General features: G+C 39.9%; 1 protein-coding gene and 1 long non-coding RNA gene across 2 annotated transcripts in view; one reads left to right on the top strand and one right to left on the bottom strand.

Moving 5' to 3' along the window:
• Positions 1-7218: 7218 nt before the first annotated feature.
• The window catches only part of LOC126089235 (uncharacterized), a 38010-nt gene continuing 20738 nt past the window's right edge, over positions 7219-24490 (bottom strand). Inside the window, exons 2-3 of the long non-coding RNA XR_007520573.1 lie at positions 15515-15607; positions 7219-8334 (exon numbers count right to left, since the gene is read on the bottom strand). This is a non-coding gene — a long non-coding RNA (uncharacterized LOC126089235). The remainder of the gene's footprint in view (positions 8335-15514; positions 15608-24490) is intronic.
• Positions 14512-24490, top strand: part of LOC126089219 (catalase) — a 67047-nt gene continuing 57068 nt past the window's right edge. Inside the window, exon 1 of the mRNA XM_049906894.1 lies at positions 14512-14653. Within this exon, the coding sequence (XP_049762851.1) occupies positions 14600-14653 (54 nt within the window). The 5' untranslated portion in view covers positions 14512-14599. The remainder of the gene's footprint in view (positions 14654-24490) is intronic.

Raw genomic sequence — 24490 nt, 5'->3', positions numbered from 1 at the left:
TGTTCAAGAGTTGTTCAGCTTGTATACAGATTTAGTAATGTTTGTGGCAATAATTCTTCTCCAAGTGAATCTTTCATTTCTTTTACTCCATAATTGCAAAGGGAAGGGCTCAAGCATCAGATGTATCGTTACTTTGTGATACAAGGGAATGTGCAGAGTTTACAAAATATTTGTTGAGAGTGTTAACTGGGAGAGTGATTTCTTCCTTTCCCACACTTATTTTACTTTTTGCTACATTCCTGGCTGCTTTACAGTTTTTTTTAGTATTTAAAATGTTTACATACATGATTCACTTAAAAATGCTGATGATTTTACTTTGAATGTGTCACTCAGTGCAGTGACTGATGGGGCCGACCATAAAGGCATTTCCCATTTACAATTGCTTCCATCAGACGCCACGGTAAATGTCAACTTAGTTTGTGCAGATATTACATGATTTCTGTGCAAGTATCAGTGATCTGGCCTCGTAACATCAACCAAAATGGACTTGATGTGCTGGTACTGCAGATGGCAGAAAGCAAGGGGAAACTACAACCGTAATTTTTCCCAAGGGCATGCAGCTCTACTGTGTGATTAAATGATGATGGCTTCCTTCTGGGAAAAATACTCCTGAGGTAAAATAGTCCCCCAGGCCGGGACTACATAGGAGGATGTCATCATCAGGAGAAACGAAACTGACATTCTACAGGTAAGTTAGAAAATTTAAAAAGGGACATGGGTAGATTGAAGATAGATATAGTGGGAATTAGTGAAGTTTGGTGGCAGGAGGAACAGGACTTCTGGTCAGGTGGATACAAGGTTATACATACAACATCAAATAGGGGCAATGCAGGAGTAGATTTAATAATGAATAAGAAAATGAGAATGCAGGTAAGCTACTATGAACAGCATAGTAAACAAATTACTGCAGCCCAGACAAAAATGAAGCCCACACCCACCACAATAGTTCAAATCTATACCAACTAATTCCATATATGATGAAGAGACTGAAGAACTGTATGTTGAGATAAAAAAAAAATATTAAGTTGTTTAAAAGAGATGAAAATTTAATTCTGATGGGGGACTGGAATTCAATAGCAGGAAAAGGAAGAGAAGGAAATATAGTAGGTGAATATGGAATGGGGAAAGGAATGAAAGAGGAAGCCACCTGGTAGAAGTTTATACAGGGCGTAATTTAATCATCGTTATAACTTGGTTTAAGAATCCTGAAAGAAGGATGTGTACGTGGAAGGGATCTGCAGACACTGGAAGGATTCGTATTGATTATGTAATGATTAGACAGAGGTTCAGAACTAGATTTTAAACTGAAGGACATTTCTAGGGACAGATGTCAGCTCTAACCAGAATTTTTTGGTTATGAGCTGTAGAGTAAAATTGAAGAAGATGCAAAAAGGTAGAAATTCGAGGAGCTGGGACATGGATAAGTTGAAAGAATGAGAGGTTGTTGAGAGTTTCAGAGAAAGCATTAGGCAACGATTGACTAGATCAGGGTAAAGGAATACAGTAGAAGATGAATGGGTAGACTTGTGACAGGAAATAGTGAAGGCAGTGGAGGATCAAATACGTAAATGGACATAGCCTAGTAGGGATTCTTGGATATCAGAGGAGATACTGAATTTAATTAATGAAGGGAGAAACTATAAGAATGCAGCATACGAATCGGGTGAAATGGAATATAAACAAACAAAAAAAATTAGACTTACAGGAAGTGGAAAAAGGCCAAGCAGGAAAGGGTAGAGAACAAATGTAAGAATTTAGAAGAGTATTTTACTACAGGGAAAGATTGATCCTGCCTACAAGAAAATTGAATAGGCCCTGGGAGAAAAGAGAAGCAGCTGTATGAATATCAAGAGCTGAGATGCAAAAACCAATATGAAGCAAAGAAGAAAAAACTGAAAGGTGGAAGGAGTATATAGAGAGTATGTGGAAGGGAGCTGAACTTATACACAATGTAATGGAAAGGGAAGAGGGCACAGTTGAAGGTAAGACAGGAGATATGATGCTGTGAGAAGAATCTGATAGAGAAATGAAAGATCTACATCAAAACAAGACCCCTGGAGTAGACGACATTCCATCAGAACTAATGGCAGCCTTGAGAGAGCCAGCCATAACATACCTATTTCATCAGGTGTGCAAGATGTACGAGACAGGTGAAATACCCTCAGACTTCAAGAAAAATGTAATAATTCCAATTCCAAAGAAAACAGATGCTGACAGATTCCCAAAATAACATTAATAAGTCATGGATGCAAAATACTAAAACGAATACTTCACAGAAGAATGGAAAACTGGTAGAGGCCAACCTCAGGGAAGATCAGTTTGGATTCCAAAGAAATGTAGGAACAAGTGCGGAAGTATTTACCCTCTGGCTTCTTTTGGAAGATAGGTTAGGGAAAGGCAAAAACTATATTTACAGCATCTGTAGACTTGGAGAAAGTTTTTGAGAATGTTCACTGGAATATTCTCTTTGAAAGTCTGAAGATAGCAGGGATAAAATACAGGGAGCAAAAGGCTATTTACACCCTGTACAAAAACCATATGGCAGTTATAATAGTCAAGAGGCATGAAAGGGAAGCAGTAGTTGAGAAAGGAAGATAAGGCTGTAACCTATTCCCGATGTTATTCAATCTGTACCCTGAGCAAGTAGTAAAGGAAACAAAAGAAAAATTTGGAGTAGGAATTAAAGTTCATGGAGAAGAAATAAAATCTGTGAGGTTTTCAAATGACATTGTAATACTGTTAGACAAAACAAAGACTTGGAAGAGCAGTTGAACAGAATAGCCAGTGTCTTGAAAGAAAGATATAAGATGAATGTCAACAAAAGCAAAACAAGGATAATGTAATGTAGTTGAATTAAATCAGGAGACTCTAAGGGAATCAGATGAGGAAATGAGATGCTTAAAGTAGTAGATGAGTTTTGCTATTTGGGCAACAAAATAACTGATGATGCCCAAAGCAGAGAGGATATAAAATGTAGACTGTCAATAGCAAGAAAGGTGTGTGTGGAACAGAGAAAGTTGTTAACACTGAATATACATTTAAGTGTTAGAAAGTCTTTTCTGAAATTATTTTTCCAAAGGGTTTAGACAAAAAGACAAAAGAAGTTTTTGAATTATGATACTACAGAAGAATGCTGAAGATTAGATGGGTAGATCGCATAACTGATGAGGAGGTACTGAATAAAATTGGAGAGACAAGAAATTTGTGACAGAATGTGACTAAAGGAAGGATCCGTTGATAGAAAACATTCAAAGACATAAAGGTATCACCAATTTAGTACTGGAGGGAGGTTTGGGGAGTACAAATCATAGAGAGAGATCAAGAGATGAATACAGTAAGCACCTTCAGAATGATGTAGATTGCAGTAGTTATTCGTAGATGTAGACACTTGTACAGGGTAGAGTAGCTTGGAGAACTGCATCAAACCAGTCTTCTGACTGAAGGCAACAACAACAACAACAACACACAACAACATTGATTATTTATTTCAGTCACAGCTGTGCCTCATTAATATCTGAAGTACCTCTGGAAGACAATACTGCCTTTCCTTGTAAAATTAGGATAATTAGGTAAACCTTTCACTCAAGCAGATCAAGTGGAAAGAAAGGATGACACATTAATGAAAATGATTTAGAAAAAATAGAGTAGTTGATGAATTAGCTTTGGGACTTACAGACAAGTGATTATGCATAACCTTAACAAAATAAGGTACATACAGTTTTTGACACTCAACTCCTTTTACAGAGCGAGGTGGCGCAGTGGTTAGCGCACTGGACCCGCATTTGGGAGGAAGACGGTTCAAACTCATCTCCTGCTATTCTGATTTACATTTTCCGTGATTTCCCTAAACCATTTCATGGAAATGGTGGGATGGTTCCTTTGAAATGGCATGGTCGATTTCCTTCCCCATCCTTCCCTAAAACGAACTTGTGCTCCATCTCTAATGACCTCGTTGTCAACAGGATGTTAAGCACCAATCTCCCCCCACTCAACCCCTTTAAAAGTGAAATTTTACTGCCCAAGGTGGTCAGATAATCAGTTAAATGGTACATTTTAAATTCTCAGAATTGAAGACAGAAGAAAATCTTTCCTGAAAATATCACTTTCACCATAACGCGCAGAAACCAAATGGTTACTGTGTGTACTACAAGAATAATCTCCATTGTCTCTGATACTGATACATGAAATCTGGTGTACTTTACATACTTTCACTCTGTTACCAGTGTATCCTGTGGCTTTTGGGACAGTTCTGTGCATTCACAAAGAATTCTCTTAGTACAGAAAAGTGCAGTTTGGAAGATATGCAAACAATTGTTCAAGAATGTGGATGCTAGCTCTGCTACCCCTGTACACATACTTCCTCAGGGGGCTCACAGTTAATAAAATGGTCATATTCTAAAGAGACTGCATGCAGTAAACACTAGGTAGAAAAATAATTTCCAATTGGATAATACTTCTTGAACCACTGAACAGAATAGTATCCACTATTTTGCACATTCTGTTTCCAATAAGCAGAACTGAGAAATTTAGTAATCGACCTTAAATTAATGAAATTTAAGTTGTTAGTCTTCCTTGTGGCACACCACTTTTGTTCTTTTACAGGAGTTCCTCACAGTAGTTTAAAGCCTGATGCAGAACAGGTTATTTATTGTATGCAGTATAACTAATCTTTTCCCAATTTTTAAATTATTTTTATACTCTTCTGTCCTGGTTTTTAAATTTTCTTATCAGTTTTATTGAATTACAGTGTGATTTCGTCCTTACCAAGTAGCTTTGGTTCAGATGTTCCGATGTAATCTTACATAAAAAATAAGATAAAAAAGAAAGTACAATGATGATAAACAAAAGTATAAGAATGCTGCCTGGAAGGCAGGTCAGGCCAAGGTGGAGGAGGAGTGATGAAAGTGTAGCACACCTTGGTCAGGCCAGCCCAACCACTAGTACCTCGTAAAGGTCTCTTGACAGCATCACAGAGTGGAAGCAGAAGGTCTCTGTTATGCTTGCTACACAGAAAAACCTCATTCTGGATGAAGACAGAAGTGCCTCCAGCAGTCATAGTTGCCAAAATTAAGAAGATTGCTATGGCAACTGTGATGTTACCCCGGCTTGTGGTGGGGTTGACTTTAATCAACACACATGTAATTCGGTATGCAACAAAAAAACATCACTATCTTTCCCCAGTAAACTCGGTTTTCCGCTAAAAATATTGCAATGAATTTCCCCGAGGTAAATTAATTTCCCATTCAAAACTTCAGGTGGTTATTGCTCTGGTGGATGTATTAGACACAAAGATAATACTATTTAGGGTAGGCTATAACAGGATGGCTGGGTGTGGGCAATAGTTCTCTGTCAAGAATGGATGCATGTGTAGTAGTAGATGATCCTGGTGAGGTTACATTAACATCCTAAATGCTGTCTGTTTACAATCGAGGGACTTCGAAAATGAAAGTGATGATAGCAAACAAGGTAAATACTCCATCACAACATCCCGTAATACAATGGCCTCTGGTTGGTGACTGTTTGTCCTGCAGCTGCTGCTGCTGCTGCTGCTCCTGTGTTGTAAGGAGCTTGTATCCTCTTGTCAAAATACTACAGCTGTGGTGGCGGCTGTGAGAAGATCTGGCTGTGTCATGGTTTAGTGTCCCAGAGTGCAGAAGTCCTCTGTTGATGCCTTGGTGAAGGCAGGGATGACTGGGCCCTTGTGTCATCCTCCCGAGATGGAGTCAAAGTGTTGAGTTGCCCAAGTACCCAGGCGACAGGCAGGTATTCAAGGCCCAGTGGCAGTAGATCCAGCTGTGTAATCAAAACAGCTCTGTTCATCACAGACTAGGCATCACATGACAGCCCCAGCTGTTCGATGATGATGATGATGATGTGTTGGTTTTGTCTGGTTTAAATGCTGCAGCCTGCAGCTGAATTTGTGGTAGCGGGTGCATATGCGTGACACACCAATCTGGGACACAGACAATGATGGCCGTCATACCTGGCAGAGGGTCAGGCTGAAGCACTGCCTGGAGACTTGAATTGTCCTGGCAGTGGTACATGTGGTATGACAACACAGGGGTGATCACTTCCACTGAGCAGTTCAGTGACCAGTGCTGGCTGGCTTTAGCTGTGGCCTGATTACTGTTCTGGCTCCATCTTCTGCTCCAAGTCTACTATGCTTTTAGTCCCTTACCATTCCTCCTTTCAACCCAGATGGGTCCAGATTTCCATTCAAAATTTTGCAGTAACATAGGCACTAACTTACTTACAAGTATGTACAATTTACATTTTTATTTCACTGAAAGTGACCCTTGCTTCTTTTTCACTATTTATACGTCTTTCGACAACACTAGCAATTGGCTTGCACACACAATGTTCATTCACAATTAATTCTATCTTTTGTCAGTCTGTCTCTCACTGGTGAGCAGCTTTTGGCTCTACTATGTGGGAGGGAGCAGGTACCAGGATGGCTTCCTTGTACAGCAATATGATTTGCTCTTATCCACTTTTCTCTATATCATTGTCTGCAAGTTTACACTACACTACCTGTTGCTAAAGAGTAGCAAGGAGAATACATATACTGTGGGCTAAACCCTTCCTTAATCTATGGACAATAAGACTGACTATGGTAGCAGAATGTTATGTGCACTGTCCTACTGTTTGGCAATACAACACTATGTGAACCCTCTGATTTTCAAGATAGTTGGTCGTGGTGTCAAGACACTGAGACTGGGGAATCTATCCAAACTCCTATATTGTAATTACTCATTTCAGTCTTTTTTAATTCTTTAATAATTCCCGTGACTCTGTGAGATTTATCCAGTGATAACACTGACCCACCTATGGACACTATATCAGCCCACCTGTGCTGCACAATAACCCTACCATTTTCCCGGCTACAGGCACTGCCTGAAGTTCTTTTCTGACTACAGGTGCTATATCGGCCTCATCTGTGTCATATGTAACAAAAATCCCTTTAACCCGCGTGGTATCAGATCTGGAAAAACATATCGTATGTCTGGGGTCTTTTGACCCCGAAGTGATTCATGCAACTTTATGGCGATACAATTTCAAATTTGTCCACAAACGGAATTATAATTGATTGAGAAACATATGCACAATGTTTATATTACAACTCCATAGTTTCTTAACATAATTAAGTTACATGTAAGTTTTAACTGTTTACTACATTTGTTTAAAAGATGAAAACAAATTTTGTTTAGTTTGCTTAGTTCCAAAAATTATTTTAACACAAAATATTAATAACCCACACACTATGTAACAATACTGTAATTGATTATTAATGTTATGTGTAATATCACTTACATGGAATTTTATTAGAAATGCACTCCTACTTGCTCTCCTTGTCATATGATCAACAATCATTACACAACACACTTATCCTAGCGTGTTCTTTACAGGCAAACTTGTGACACCAGTCACATTGTTGATTCACTTTCCTGTCCTTTGACCTTGGGCAGGACTCACACCGTTTTCTTTTCAGGTTTGGAACATCAGATTCCTGGTTATGGAGTTATTTTTCCTTCCGAAGATCTTTGAAGTCTGCAGATATTATTGCTGAACGAATGGGTTGTGTTCTGAACTGGGATGACAGGATTCGTCATTCAATTTAAGGTTTGAGTAGTTCTTTTCCTAGTTCTGAGAAGAATTCTCTTATTGAATTTTTACTTTTCATATCACGTAAAAATTTACAATACAGAACATAAGCATTGAGACAAGCTAAATCTAGTATATCAAAAAATACAGCAAGCGGCCACCTTTTTGTTCCACATTTCACTGAATACTGTCTAGCCATCTTATCAACTGTATCAACTCCTGACTTTGTTGAGTTGTAGAATATTATTATGTCAGGTTTTTTGTGCTCATGCTCACTTCATCAAATGTTTGGTGTAGAGTAGGCAACGAAGTGGCTGATTTATTTTGTGTAGGAACATACAAAGCTAAAGCAGTATTCTGTGCATACCCAAAAGTGGTCGATAATGGACGCCTCTGTTTTGACAGCAACATTTCTTTTGGTATCTCTTTTCAGTTGGCCCAAAGAGTTCCCATAAGTGTCAATTTATGAGCAAGAAGTTCTTGTCCCAAATCAAAACTTGTAAAAAAAGTTATCAGTGGTAATGTTTCTACCCCTTCCCTTCAGGTGATCAACTAAATCATGTAACATTTGTTTTTTTTTTTTATTTTATTTATTTCCCTTCATTCAGCAAATTTCCCTATCTAAACTTGTGCATTTATAACATATTGGTCTCACAATCTACAGCAGTCCACACTTTTATCCCATACTTTCCAGGTTTCGAAGAAATGTACATCTTGAATGGACACCGTCCCCTGAAAGTACACAGATACTCATCAACTGTAGTACAAGGTCCAGGGACATAAGATGAAATGCATGCATCAATGAACATTTCAAACACAGCCCTTATTGGTGCAGCTTTTGATCCAGAAGCAGCTTTTCTTTCTTCCCTTGTAAATTTATCATCGAAACAGAGGCACATCAAAATATCACGAACCTTGAAAAGTTCTTTGTGGCTAAAGAAATAGGTAAGCCATACTCTTCTGACCAAAATTCACTCAAAAGCTTCCCATGTCCCTTATGCAAGCCAGCTCTTATTAGCAGATCAAAGAATGCCTGCAGCTCTGTAGAATCAAGTTCAATTCAGTGTTCAAGAGTTAGATACAAAATTTTATTACCTTTTGCATGATTATTGGTATGTGTTACTATTCCTCTCTGCATGTGATTGGTGATAAAAAATCTAATGCAATCTGCCCTTGTCTGTAATTGTGGGGTAAGGTGATGTGGAATATAAGCAGTTTCATATATTATGTTGCTTGGAACCTACTTCCGCACATAGGATGGTACTGTATTATATGTTATTTGTCCACTTCTAGACATAAAAGTAGATGCACTTGTTACCTGAATACCATTGTTACCTTCTTCACAGTCACTCATATCTACTTCATCTTAAACTTGTTTATCTTCCTCTATCATATCTCCATCAGCATCACTGTCCTCTTCCTTTCTAAAAATTGACTCATTCTCACTGTCACTCTTTTGTAAATCTGCCAAAGCATGCTCAAGACTGTAACCCCTTGCAAAACGTATATCACCATCCTTGACAAAGAAGCTATAACACCATGTCTTCCTCCCACAAAACTCAATTCCAAACTGTGAATTTGTCATAACAATGCATGTGAAAGTATTTTCTATTAACTGTTTGCAACAATGTACAAATGAATGTCTGTTTATAAGTGTGTTGTTGCCAAGACTTATTTTCGTAACAACACTGAAAAGCACATATTATATACCTTGGGTATTTTCTGACCCACTGCAAAAATTTTAAATTGTTGTACTACAGACTGTGATATAATAATAAATATTTTACCCAGTTACAATAAAATCTCTGTGAATAGCGTACCTGGAGGATGAGTAGTCTACACCCACATTAAAATGTTTATTTGTAGTTAAACAAGCCTTGGGCGTCTAAAAAGACCCCACATATTACACAAGGGTTAGTTCCTTTACTTTCACATGTTTTCCAACATCTAACTGATTTTCCTGCTATGTCACTACCTGTCTTAGCAAACTAAGTAGTATCTTCCTTGGGGGTCACATTATAGCAGATTATATCTCCTGATATTCTACACTCAGGCTTTACCTTACATCCTACATGATGCCTATCTTTAATTACTGATATACGTTTTATGCCTACCCTATCATCCTTAACTCATCCTAAAAAAGCTACTCTGTAGAATTCATTTATACAGTGAAAACATTATGCCTATTCTGGCTTATTCTTAAGAAATTATTGAAGTTTTTGGGGTCCTCAGGGTTTCCCATGCCCGAGCCAAGCATCCACTCGGCATTGGCTGGTATAATGCCCTTTCCATTGACATACCCAATAAACTACAGGAAGTGACTCAGTGCATGCACTGAAATACCCAGTTAACTGCACTGCACGCATGTTGCAGGAGTTTATGGTTTGGCCCTCAGTGTATTGCTGAACAATACAGTGGTATCCCACCCCGACATTATAGGAGAAGTAGAAGAAGGTCAAACTGAAGGGTGAAGGGAACCCCATGAGTGAATATTAAAGTCCTGGTTGCTACTTGCATACCTTGCTTGCTCCAGACGATTCTTCAGGACTCTGCCTTCCATCCACTCACTCCCCTTTCAGAAAAGTGCTGCAATGGAACCAGGGAACTGGCTACTGACTTCTGGTTGTCCACTTTCATCTTCAGGAGCCCTTCTGACACCAATTATAGTAGGAGGCTGGGATGGCTGTGCCCTTGAGTCATACACCCAAGACAGTGGCAAAGAGCTGAGTTGCCCATGTGTCTAGATGCTCAGGTGACAGGCAGGGATTCGAGGCACGGCAGCACAAGCATCCCACTTCTGACACCAATTATAATGGGATGACAGGAAAGCTGGGTGTGGGCAATGGTTCTCTGACAACATGGATGCAGGTGCAGCAGTAGAAGGTCCTTGTGAGGTTACAATAACTTCTTTGACTTCTTTATTGCTGTTTGAGCACAATCATGGGACTTGGAAACTGTAAGTGGTGATGGTTAGTGAGGTGAATACTCCATCACAATGTCTCCCAGTACGATGGACTCTGGTGGATTATCCTGTGCCTCTTTGCCACTGTGTTACGAGAAGCTCGTTTCCCCTGGTCAAAGCATGGGCAACCTGGTAGCAGTGGCTGAATGTAAATGTGGCTGCATCACACTGCAATTTTCAAGGGTGCAAAGATCCTCAGTTGATGCCTCGGCTAAGACAGGTAGGGCAGGGTCCTTGCTTTGTACGCCCAAGGTAGTACCAAAGTCCTGAGTTGCCCAAGCATCAGTGTGCTCAGGTGACAGGCAGCAATTTGAGGCCCAGTGGTGGTAGATATGGATGCATCATAGGTGTGGCACTGTCTGTCACAGATTAAGCATGACATAACTGCCCCAGATGCTCAATGGCAATGCACTGGTTCAGCTGGGATTAAATGCTGCAGCTCCCTGGTGACACCATGGAAGTCATTGTGTATGTATGTCACACTGAATGATCTGGAACACAGGCAATACACAGGTGTCATAACTGGCAGCAGATTGGGCTGTAGTACTTCCAGGAGATTTAGCCTTGCAGTGGTGCTTGTGGTCTGACAATACAGGTGTAGTTGCTTCCACTGATCAGGCAGTTCAACTCCCTGTGCCGGATGACTCTGGCTGTGGCCTGATTACCCTATTGGCTCTATCTTCTGCTCCAAGTTCTGCTACACTTTATAGTCCCTTATAGGGCATAAAGACTGTTATAACACTAAAACAGTGTGAAACTAGAACACTGAAAGATACAACTGGTTAGAGATTTATATTTCAGGAATTTGTAAGACATAACTACCAGAATAAGGATATTTTTTGAATAGGAACTGTAATATCATCCATACTGGGTCTGTAAATAGTAGAACAGGAGTGGAAATAACAGTGAACGTAAAAATAAGCAAGACTGTAAAGGGTTATCTGCAGCATAAAGAAAGAACATTGATGCTAAAACAGAACAGCTACCTAACATAAAGTATGACATATTTTGTGCAGTTGGTGTTCCTCAGATTGTAAGTACTTGAAAAGAAGACCAGCCACTGAGAAACTGCAATATGATTTTCAACAATGAAAAACCCAGGATGGAGCGTAACAATATAATGAAAGAGAAAGTTGCTACTCACCATATAGCGGAGGATGTAATGTGAGAAAAGTGTGAACTGGGTTTCACAGTATCGATGTTTTCAGAATCGTCATTCTGTTCCAGATACTTCACTGGGTTTGAGCTCAGAATATGTTCTAAGGTTCTACAATAAGTTGATTGTCAAGATATTCAAAGTACTTTTGTGGATCAGTTCTATGACCCGTACTTTCTTCCTATTATTAAGCAAAGTTTTTTGTGTGAGGGATCTATGATGGATTATAGTGAACAGAGGGGCTATCTCAGCTATGAATTGGGTATGGAGTCAGACAGGGATTCCAGCAGGCACTGATGCTGAGTTCAGTTTTAATGATTCAGCTGTTTCTCAGCACCACCAACACGAATATCTATTTCACTCATATTTTCATTGGTGGAAGAATTAAGTTGCACCAGTAACTCACTCCTGGGTTTTCCTTTGTAAAGGAATATTTTAAAACAGAGTTAAACATTTCTGGCTTTGCTTTGATGCTCTCAACTTCAGTTTCAGTCTCACACATGAATCACTGGACACTAACATTTGTGCCGCTATCAGCCTTTACCAGAATTTCTTTGGGTTTTGTGAAAGATCGTTTGACAGTATTCTGCTACAGTAGTCATTGAAGGCTTCATGCATTGCTCTTTTGGCTGCCAAACTTGTTTCATTCAGCATCTCTATAACTACAGCCCTGTGCTTTGTTTTATACCTATTATGCAGTAGTCTCTGTTTAAACTGTACTTTGTCTTAAACTAAGCTCTTAATGACTGCTGGAAACCTGTTGAAATATGCGTTGCCAAATATTGGACCTTTTGGACCAAAGTAAGTGATTTTAAGTCTGTATGTAAATTGTTTTTATTCTTAGTATTGATGTTATGCACTGAGCTGTTGGTTGGAAAAAAGACATACAAAATTCATTAAGGAATACAGATAGTGAGAATCCATAGTCAGTACAGCTACTTCTTTGAACAGGTTTCAGCATGCTGTTCTTGAATTTACACCATACGAGTCTTATTACATGCTACTGCTCTCTAAAAACTTTCTCTCGGCTAGTGGAGTTACCACAGAATGCGATACCGTATGACATAATAGAGTAAAAGTAAAATAAGTATGGCAGTTTTTATTTTATTTTATATCTTCATTGTCAAACATTTCAAGAAAACCTGATGGACTTGAGCAGTCAGGTTTGAAAAAGGACGGATGTGGTGAGATTTATGGCAGAGTGTGAGAGGTAAGTTGGAGAAGGGAAGGGGACAAAAAGTTAACATGATATTTGGTCTCATATTACAAAATTACAGAAAAGTAAAGGAGATTTATAAAAGGGCAATGCTTAATGCCAAGACAAAAGTATATGCTCTGGATTCAGTTGATACTTTTGGTTTCTAGTACCTGTTTTAAACAAAGAAACCAGATGACATGACTATTCATGCCAGGTAGATTTGTTAAGCAGTTGCATTGGGAAGTGTGATTGCAGTCAACATCACCAACTCCATTACCTGACAGGATAAACATTCAGTTTTTCTTTTTCTATCAGTCTTAGTGTGCTTCAGTGCATCTCCTGTTACACAAAGGCTACTTCCATGCTGAAACAGAGACTAGAAAAGATTCTGTTTACTTCATAGTCAGAATCAAAACAGCAACTTAGAAGGCTCCTTTTCTGCAAATTAAGTGTTACGTTAAGTGTAGATGGTTACGGTAGGCCTACTAGAAAAAATATTTCTTAGCTTGATAATGTTTAAACTGCAGTATAATTAACTGAAATTAATGAGGCAAAATTCATCCCACTCATTTCTCACTAGAAAGTATCTCATTATTTTTAGTGTGTTTTTAACAACACTCTGCTGGCCGCTTGACAGAAGAAACGATATTTCACATGTGTGGTGCTACAACTGTAACAGGCTGGTATGTTCAACATATGGATGTTGACAGGTGATCGTATATTTTAATTCTGTTGAATCTGTGTCATTGTAGGGGCAGAAAGCAAAAAAATAGCTGGACGTAGGGACCGGCTCTCTAGTAGACTTTAAAATTATTCTGCTTCCACCACATAACAACACTGATCTTCGAACTAGGCCTACCTTTGTTTTAAGGACTGCCAAGAAACGTTAGTATCCAATAGTAGAAACACAATCGGCTGTAATCATGTGTGTTTTAAGGCAGTGCATATATTTCTGTGTGTTTGTACACATTTTGTGTTTAACAGCTGTATCTGATACCGAAAATGATGTAGGACAAATCAAGTAAACATGTACTATCCAAATGCTACTATTAATCGAACAGTGAAGCAAACGTTATGGTTACAAATGATAATTAAACAAAAGCAGAATTATGCTCGAAGTTACTACTAATTTCGTGCAAAATACACTTTTGGAATAGCAATCAGCTAAAAATGAAACAGGGCGCGGGTGACTAGCAGTTGTGCAACCATCGAAGTATTTGGCCTTATATTAAATACGTAACACCATTTATCGTTCATGACGCGCACTTTCCCAAAGGCCTCCCAGCTTTCGTCAGTGATATTTTATGATTATGAATCTTTACAGACTAGTTGACATATGCGTGACAAGGCACTTTCACACTTTGGTATCTTTGCCCTCAGGAATATCTTTGACTGAATATGTAAACATAACGCTTAGTGTCAAATATAGAATTAAATAATCAATGTAGCTGCTCTTAAAAAGAAACCAATACCTAAATTCATAACATTTTAATTTGTTTTCTATTTTTTTATGAAATACAGTCCAATTATAAATAAACAAGTTCCCGTTTCTGTTTTGCACGTTACTCCACTGACTACGTAGTCATACTTGGGTTTATATACACGCGGGCGGGAATAGTGTTTATATTATCGTGGGGCTGCCCGGTTCGAGAGGAGCAAGCTACAGCCAACACTAAGCGAAATGTCGCGCGATCCCGCAACAGACCAACTGGTGAACTACAAGAAGGGCATCAAGGTTTGTCATCTTGCATCCATTTGGAAATGAGATTCACTACTTTCGTGAAACCGTTGATTTTAGTTTGGGTCTGTAAAATATATTGATGCTTTTTTGTGTTATAGGACACCTATTAAAGTATAAGCTAATAACAGTAGCTCGTAAGGCATAGCAGTTATCATTGGTCTATAGAATTTAAGTTTGGTGTACTCGTATACGTAATAAATCAAAGAAGACTTGCGGCATTTCGCACCCGCTGCCTTTCCGGAAGTGCACAACTGCGTTTTGAATGTGTTTGGGTGGTCATTGCGATCAAGAGCACATTCATTTTCGGCTTCAGAACTGGATTCCGCATAAAAATTTATTTTGCGGAGCTACTTTACTAGCAATTTATTCTTTCTTTTTTCTGAACATCGGAGACACTGCTAATTTGTAGCAATTTTTTGTTATACGAATTACCTTTGTCTTCTGCGTCAACTATTTTTTTATTTTTTATTGAAAACAGCTTCTGACAATGGCATTGGTGCAGAGAATTTATTTCCTAATTTTAATTGTATCCCATAAAAGTAAATCTGAAACTGTGTTGGCAATGAACTCTACAGCAGACAGAGACGCTAAAGCATCTGGACTACTGCGTCTACCCCGTTCTTGTCGAGTCTGAGTTTATGAAATATTATTCTGTTGCACAAACATATGATTTAACACTTCTAATTTTCGTAGACGTAATAATGTTGTAGTGTTGTCCTCAGTAAAATTATATATACGGCTCTAAGCACTATAGGACTTAACATCTGAGGTCATCAGTTCCCTACTCTTAGAACTACTTAAACCTAATTAACCAAAGGACATCACACACATCCATGCCCGAGGCAGCATTCGAACCTGCAACCTTAGCAGCAGCGCGGTTCCGGACCTTAAGCGCCTAGAACCGCTCGGTCACAACAGCCGGCTCAGTAGTCTTGATGAATTTTCAGCCTAGGGCAAAGAATGAGAGTTAACTCAAAACTCAGAGAAATGTAAAGTTGGGACGTCATTAAAAGTAAAATGTACATGACATTTAGTTATAGACAAAGCGGTAGCTGGGGGGAAACATGCTGTACAAATTCCCGCGAATAACGATATGTTGATAAATTACAGTGGTACTGTGGACAGATTTCTACCAAGAATAAAGGAAGTAGCCAACTTCGGTTCATTGGAAGGATACGGCGAAGGTTATTTAAACAGTTCTTATGTGTTTCATTTCAACTCGAGTACTTGCAGCCCATCAACTTACCCCCACAGCGAATGTCAAGCGTTACAATATGTCAGCGGTATACATAATTTCACTCGGAAGAGTGTCGCAGTTATGGTGCAGTGTCAGAGCTGACACCTCAATAGGAAGACTGGAATATCTGGTGGAAAATTTACGTAGAAATTTTGAAGTACTACAAACGCCAGCCTTTCTAGTTTATAGTGAAACAGAGGAATAGGTGAAAAGTGGAAATGAAAACTTCATATTTTGATTGCACCAGTTTTGAGTCGTTAGCAGAACTAAATAATTATTGTGCCCGAAGTGATATTAGTTTAATGTCGTGGTCGTTAGGGTATGACGACGAAGGGAATCTCACCACCAGCGTTAAACAACTTTCGAACGCTACCCGAGATCTACATCCAAAATCACAAAATATCAATGGAGGGTATTCAAATATCGCCCCTGCTGCTGGCTTCACGAGCTATATAAATGTCTTATTTCTCTGCGTTTCATACAGAATTATAGCGTTCCAAAAGTGGAAATCTACTTCAGTAAAATATTTAACTCTTTTCGTTAAATTCAAAAACATATCTGCCACTCAGTGTTCTTCCATAATGGAATTAAACATGACTGGAAGTGCTTTTATTCTCATATGGGACGTTCCCTCCACTCTTTGGGAGACATTATGAAGTCGAGCCATTTCTCGGTGACGTTTCCTCTACGCACAAAAAGACATCTTGTAAAGGAAACGCCTGTGAATTAAATTTAAAAAGAAAATAACTTGATAAATTGAACTCTTCCTCAGAGTGGAAATATAGAGCTTAAGTTAGCTAATTATCATGATTTAATTAGTGAATATTTAAAGGCGATACAGCGTATTTGTCTTCTCGTCGTGATCACTGAATTAAATGTAACAGATACAGAACTTTTATCAGTAATAAAGAGCAAAATCTTGCTTTATCATATTAAAGTCATTTCAATACATTATTCCCATAAGCGCAGTATTATTTGAAAGCTTGTATATAGCGATCTGTGCTGCAGTGTAGACACACTGATTTGGCACGGCCATTACAAAACGCGCGCTACTTTTGAATTTCGTCAGCTGTGAAGATATCGGCTTAGTCGTTCTGAGGGCAATTGTTACCAAAAGGGAGATTTCCTCCTTTTCCTGGACGAAGACCCTCCTGCCGACAGCAACGGGAAGGTACAAGTGTCGGAAGGTAAGTTAGATGTTAACATCTATTTAAGAGGTAAATAACTACGGTTAAATTGACAATTTTACTTAATTTGCTGAAGTCCCACGTAACTGGGTTCACTCGTGCCAGCACGGTAAATGACTGTTTGTACGGCTCGCAGAAATATCAGAAAAGCCTGTGTTCTAAATCAGAGGGCGTACTATTTTCTTGGAGATTGATATCACATTGGATTTTCCTAAGAGCAGATTCATAATACTTTAAAGCCAAGAAAAATACGCCGAACACTCTAATCCAAGCAGCAATTATCTATAGTTCAAAGGTTCCACGGAGTGACTGGAAGGACAAACAATTACGTAACGTATGATCGTTCTCTTAGGAGAGTTGGTAAATTGGAAAATTACGAAAATGTTTCTCTTCACAAATGAGATGTAAAGTCATCAGCTTCCTAAGTAATGCATGAAAAGTTAGCGTTTATTTAAATCCATACTAGAATTGTTATTTATCTGTTCTCTATCAAGGTGCCATGATTTTCTGTGAATAAACCTCTATGTAATTTTAATGGAATAAAATAAATTATCGTTTAATAAAAGTCCAGATCAGTGGAAAACTTATTTAAAACATTTCTGTATGTATGCCACCCTTTAGGAGACTACGGTTAGTAAGAGAAGATCGAAGTGTATGAAACGTAGTTGTGTGAAAATGTGATGGACGCGGCAACGTATGCTTTAGAGTGCATGACTGAATGGCTTTACTATTGACGATGCTGAGAACAGATATTTGTAGTATGCAGCTACTTAATAACGTATAATATAGGAATTTTGCCAACGGTAGGCAAAACCAAAGTGATAAGATTATAAATACCTGCTCTGTACAATTCCCTCGATAATTATTTTTTTTATGAAAGGCAGGGAACGTTATTACTGCATGGACAACGTAATGTACCTTGGCAGAAAAACATTTTCCTAATAAATGGTGAGAATAAACCGTAGTAGTGCGGTACCTATTCTACGATAAAACATAACTATTGTTGATACACTTGTTTTTATAATATAGTTCCACAGCCATAGGCTCTGATCATATGTGTGAATGATGTATGTGAAGAGCGTCAAACATTTTTTTCGTATGAAGCTGCAGCGTCTATACGTACTGGGCGTGTGGCCTTGAGATTTTAGTCGAAAGCATCCCTATAACTCCCGTGAAAAAATGTCCCGCAATCTTATAGTTATTGAAATCCTTAACACTGCCACGACTTAGACGTTGACCACGGCGCTAGAATCGTATAGAAGTCGATAAAGCCTCCGCGCAAGCGTAAAATACCTATGAACTTACAGGGAAATCGATAGAAGAAATAGGACATTGATCTCGCAAAACGTCCAGTGAAAGTGGAGAACCGGCACAAGCACAACTTCATGCCTTCGTACGGACCGTGAGATAAGAACACGCTTCTTCACGTACCGTACAGCAATTTTCGTTGAATAAACATAGGTGTATTACACATCTTGTGTAAAAGAGTGCTCGTTCATAACGTAGACATGCTTGATAGGCTCACTGCTCGTACTCGATACACTACAGTGAGGAACGACAAGAAGACTTTCAATATTCTTATAAACCGCCGCACTAAAACTATCACAAAGATAGTCCCTCCCCTGGAAACTTAAGCAATTGTCACTGTGGTTCTTGGTTTAGACCTGCATTCGGTCATTTGGAAATAATTTACATCATCGTACTGAGAAGACGCCCTGCTTAGAACAGATATTGCCAACAGCATGACAACAGAACGTGTACGGACAACACTCGACGATATGTGAATAAAAATGCTTCGGTTTTTTCGACAGTTTTGATCTGGTTTCCAATTCATTGCGATGTTAGATAACTTGGAATTATTATTATTATTATTATTAGGACTGCAACCTTTGCAGCAGGCTTGATACACTAACTATACCCTTTTTACCTGACCTGTTGAAAACCCTGATTTTTGTATGGCGGTAATTTGTTCTACAGAATTCATCTTGGATGGTACGAGTGGTCTGTAAGTATGGACCACTGTGAACGTAGCAAGAAACATTGCAGATATGTCTGAGCTGCGAACGTTGCTGCTATTTGAAGACGTGACGTAGTGTTGAGTGCACACATCCCAATAGCTCTTAATGATAAAGCACACACGCAGCTCTCCAACTTAAACAGAAAGCATTCCATACATCAGGTCATGGAAAAGGGAGAGCAATTTGTTGAAAGTGCACCGAGGAGAAAGTCATGTAACATGTTGGCGGTACAAATAGATTTTTGGCGTGAAACTATTTATCTACCACCTCTTCCGCTACCACCATCACCACCGCTCTTATAATTAAGAACATGAACTGTATCCTTCTGGCGATCAAAACTGTGTAGGTTACAATGACACAAAGTAGACGATATTTAAAAGGTAATACTCTCTTCTCTACAATATAAACACAGGGTGGCGCAGAAAAGACAGCCTTTGAAATATTTAATAAAAATAGAAAAAACAAAACATTTTGTTGATGGCTATTGAACCACTACAGCTTGCCTTTTGAAAGACAGTAATGAAAATTATCAATGTTTGAAAATTACATCCTGTACCTGCCGATCTCCTGTACGTACGCATTCTTACAAACTGCTGTTTAGGTTCCCCACCGTGCAGCAACATCTCAGCTGGGATACCACGAATTTCGTATTTAATTCTTTCAGTTCACCCCGTGTTCTTAGGCGAGTCGTGCAGTAACAATAATTCTGGTTATTTACGTAACCTGCGAGATGAAAATGGACATCATCTAACATCCACAGCTTGTCCAGAAATCCACTGTTCTCGTTTGGCTGTCATTATTAGCCGACAGAATTCTGCTCACAGCTGGCAATCTTTCTGCTTCATGCACTATCTGTAGCTTGTACGGATGAAAGTTTAAATCAAAATGGAGAATTCGGCGAACACTCTGTCGGGAATCAGTGCCCGCAGAGGATTGCTTACAAAATGAACTCCGTGGGGTTCGTTAAGACTGAAACGCGTACGTCTTCCGTATTCTGTGGAATACGAGCATTTCTCAGTCGTAGAGTCGGTTCATTAAAAAAAAAAAAAAAAAAAAAATCGAGTATCTTCCAAATTTTAAAGTTTTTGGCGCGTTTTGAGTGAACACGACCATGACGATCAAATTTGAAGAAAGCTCGGAACTCCCTCTGCAGTTTCCAAACTCATTGTTTTTGCAAAACAGTTTTATGGTATAAAAAAAAAACTGAGTTTCACTGTTCCATGATTACTATATGACGAGATTGTTACAGCTCAGTGCTCCTGCTCCCCAGTGCCGCCCACTGTATATGGCTGCTCTGTGTCACCCTGTATAATGACCATCGATAATACGACGACGCTGGACCTACCGGGAAAAACTTGACACCAGTTTCGAGCGCTGTTGGTCTCCCGTTTGTGTGTATGGCTTTTCACTTTCGAATCTAGAAGTATATGATATTAGCTACCCGTGTGAAGATTAGCCTGATAATTTCTGTTGTAGGGGAAAACATTGATTGCGTGTTTTTGCATTTTAGGTAAAAGTAAGCACTAACGTTAAAAATAAAAATACTATGAACAAAGTCACACAACATGAAACCTTTAATACTTGTAGGTAATCGACGTTTTAAAAAAAGTCCTATTGCTAGCTTTTCTTCCTAACGGATTGTAAATAGTATATAAAAGAAAGGATGAGCATAATACTATAAAATTACTTCTATAATAAAAGAAATGCGTTTATGTTTAAACACGCCATCAAAATCCCTGAAAAAATACCTCGAATTTTGTTGATGGGAATCGTGGTCCCTCTAAATTGTAACGATGTGAAGTATTATTGCTCGTAGAATATGATATTTGATTCATACGTATTAAAGACTGAACTGAACAGTTACGACTGAGTGTTCCCACCATAATATATATTTTCAGTTTGACAGCTTCAACTACGTTCCTCATTAGCGCGATGCTGAATACTGGTGTATCGTAAACAAATTTGACCGTAGGACATAAGTTGCCAAAGATGATTTACATCTGAAAATACCTTCGTATTTGCAAACATTTCAAAACGCTGGATAAGTGATACTTTTATTATATATTTACTGCCATTTATGGTGATTATTGTCCATATGAATCTAGGATGGATCTGTTTCACGTTGTATCTAGCAAATAAAGTTATTATGGCGGTGTTTTAAGACCACAAACTGCCTAGAGAAACACTGAGGAAGGCGAATAACTTAATCGAAGGGGTGAGAGTAATGTAGTTTTTCAATAAATCACGCTTATTCCTTACTACTTTAGGCACAGAAAAGTGGATACCGGTGTGATCTTCTAGCTTTTTAAGATGTCACCAGAACTGTGCGTTATCACGTACTGATTCTGCTCACTTTGATTTTAGCGCGACTGATGACTTTCTTCGCGACAGAGGCCAAAAGGGCAGCCGCTGTCCTAAGCAAGGATAGGCGGTCGCCTTGATTACAATTATCGATGTCGCCAGAGTTGTTGCGCACATAGGTTATGCAACTGTGACCCTCTTTATCACTTAACGTGACCTAAATTTTAAAGATTCAAAATATTTTTTGCACATTCCCAGCTTTTACCCCGTCATTACGTGCGAGAAAATCAACTTTGAAATTTTCCGAGCATCTTTAACCCTTTCAGACACACCGGCTACAATAGTGTCCATTAATATATGCTGTGCTTCAGCTACTAGTCTTTCCTCAATGGGAACCTCACGTACACATTTGTAGATGTTCATTCTTTTTCGCCATGCACGAGAGCTGCTACCTGTTGGGCATCACTATAATGATGTCAAGTGAATGCAGCTTGTGACCACTGAATACGCAGAGGTAGTCAGTTAGTTGTTTCCCTCTGTATGATTTAATATTGTTACTTAGCGTGGCAATTACTGAAGGTTAAGTTTACTTATTACAAAAATGGTTCAAATGGCTCTAAGCACTATGGGACTTAACTTCTGAGGTCATCAGTCCCCTAGACTTCGAAACTACTTAAACCTAAGTAACCTAAGGACGTCACACACATCAATGCCTGAGGCAGGATTCGAACCTGCGACCGTAGCAGCAGCGCGGTTCCGAACTGAAGTGCCTAGAACCGCTCGGCCACAGCGGCTGGCACTTATAACAACATCGAATATTTAAAAATACACTCCTGGAAATGGAAAAAAGAACACATTGACACCGGTGTGTCAGACCCACCATACTTGCTCCGGACACTGCGAGAGGGCTGTACAAGCAATGATCACACGCACGGCACAGCGGACACACCAGGAACCGCGGTGTTGGCCGTCGAATGGCGCTAGCTGCGCAGCATTTGTGCAACGCCGCCGTCAGTGTCAGCCAGTTTGCCGTGGCATACGGAGCTCCATCGCAGTGTTTAACACTGGTAGCATGCCGCGACAGCGTGGACGTGAACCGTATGTGCAGTTGACGGACTTTGAGCGAGGGCGTATAGTGGGCATGCGGGAGGCCGGGTGGACGTACCGCCGAATTGCTCAACACGTGGGGCGTGAGGTCTCCACAGTACATCGATGTTGTCGCCAGTGGTCGGCGGAAGGTGCACGTGCCCGTCGACCTGGGACCGGACCGCAGCGACGCACGGATGCACGCCAAGACCGTAGGATCCTACGCAGTGCCGTAGGGGACCGCACCGCCACTTCCCAGCAAATTAGGGACACTGTTGCTCCTGGGGTATCGGCGAGGACCATTCGCAACCGTCTCCATGAAGCTGGGCTACGGTCCCGCACACCGTTAGGCCGTCTTCCGCTCACGCCCCAACATCGTGCAGCCCGCCTCCAGTGGTGTCGCGACAGGCGTGAATGGAGGGACGAATGGAGACGTGTCGTCTTCAGCGATGAGAGTCGCTTCTGCCTTGGTGCCAGTGATGGTCGTATGCGTGTTTGGCGCCGTGCAGGTGAGCGCCACAATCAGGACTGCATACGACCGAGGCACACAGGGCCAACACCCGGCATCATGGTGTGGGGAGCGATCTCCTACACTGGCCGTACACCACTGGTGATCGTCGAGGGGACACTGAATAGTGCACGGTACATCCAAACCGTCATCGAACCCATCGTTCTACCATTCCTAGACCGGCAAGGGAACTTGCTGTTCCAACAGGACAATGCACGTCCGCATGTATCCCGTGCCACCCAACGTGCTCTAGAAGGTGTAAGTCAACTACCCTGGCCAGCAAGATCTCCGGATCTGTCCCCCATTGAGCATGTTTGGGAGTGGATGAAGCGTCGTCTCACGCGGTCTGCACGTCCAACACGAACGCTGGTCCAACTGAGGCGCCAGGTGGAAATGGCATGGCAAGCCGTTCCACAGGACTACATCCAGCATCTCTACGATCGTCTCCATGGGAGAATAGCAGCCTACATTGCTGCGAAAGGTGGATATACACTGTACTAGTGCCGACATTGTGCATGCTCTGTTGCCTGTGTCTATGTGCCTGTGGTTCTGTCAGTGTGATCATGTGATGTATCTGACCCCAGGAATGTGTCAATAAAGTTTCCCCTTCCTGGGACAATGAATTCACGGTGTTCTTATTTCAATTTCCAGGAGTGTAGTTTCTTCCAATAGATGGAAGCCAAGTGTACGAAGTATGTTTTGGGAAGGGGTTCTTATGTTTGAATAAATCTGTCATATGAAATTATTAAATTACCTAAGAGCATTAGAGCATAACGAAAAGGTCTTTCTCCAGAAGAAGGTCTGAAAGGATTAATATACTAAAGTAAGGTCGATTTTTCGACAAGCTGCGTTCTTCTGTGCTAGATGTGGAGGCGGCGGCTGCATACGATTCTTGGGGATTCAAACTAAAGTACATGGTCTACAAACATTTCCACGAAGCGTAAAATACGTGAAGATGGAAAAAGTATGGGTAGCAATCGAGACTCGTATCGCAGAACCGTGCAGTTTTTTCGTCGCTCAGTTTGAATACTTAAGGCATTTCATTATAATATGCTAATTAGCACATAGTCTGCCATTTTTTATGAAAAATGCACGTCGTCTTATTTCTAATTACACATCGCACACAAAATTCAGTTTTCATTGCAAATATGTCCTTAATTACCGATCTTTTATAAAAGTTGTTACTGGCGATTGTTTACATTTAAATTGTTTTTCCTCTTCACGGAAATGCTCGCAGCATATGCATCTTTGCTTAAAAATTTGCCGTGGTCGCGCTGACCACATTGCAGCTGAGCATTCTGCCACACAGCCATGCGCCCCATCAAAAAAAGTCCTTGCTCTGTTATATTAAAGACACTCGGAAAACTTCAATGATGACTTTATCGAAAATTTTTGAGAACTGAAGAGAAATCTTGACTGCCGTGTGGTATCCTTCAGATTGACACAATTCTGACTATAGCGTTATTCTCAGTGAGAAAATTTATTTCCTTTGAC

This window comes from Schistocerca cancellata, chromosome 1 (assembly GCF_023864275.1).
Source record: "Schistocerca cancellata isolate TAMUIC-IGC-003103 chromosome 1, iqSchCanc2.1, whole genome shotgun sequence".
NCBI lineage: Eukaryota > Metazoa > Arthropoda > Insecta > Orthoptera > Acrididae > Schistocerca > Schistocerca cancellata.
This window is presented reverse-complemented; position numbering and strand designations above follow the sequence as displayed.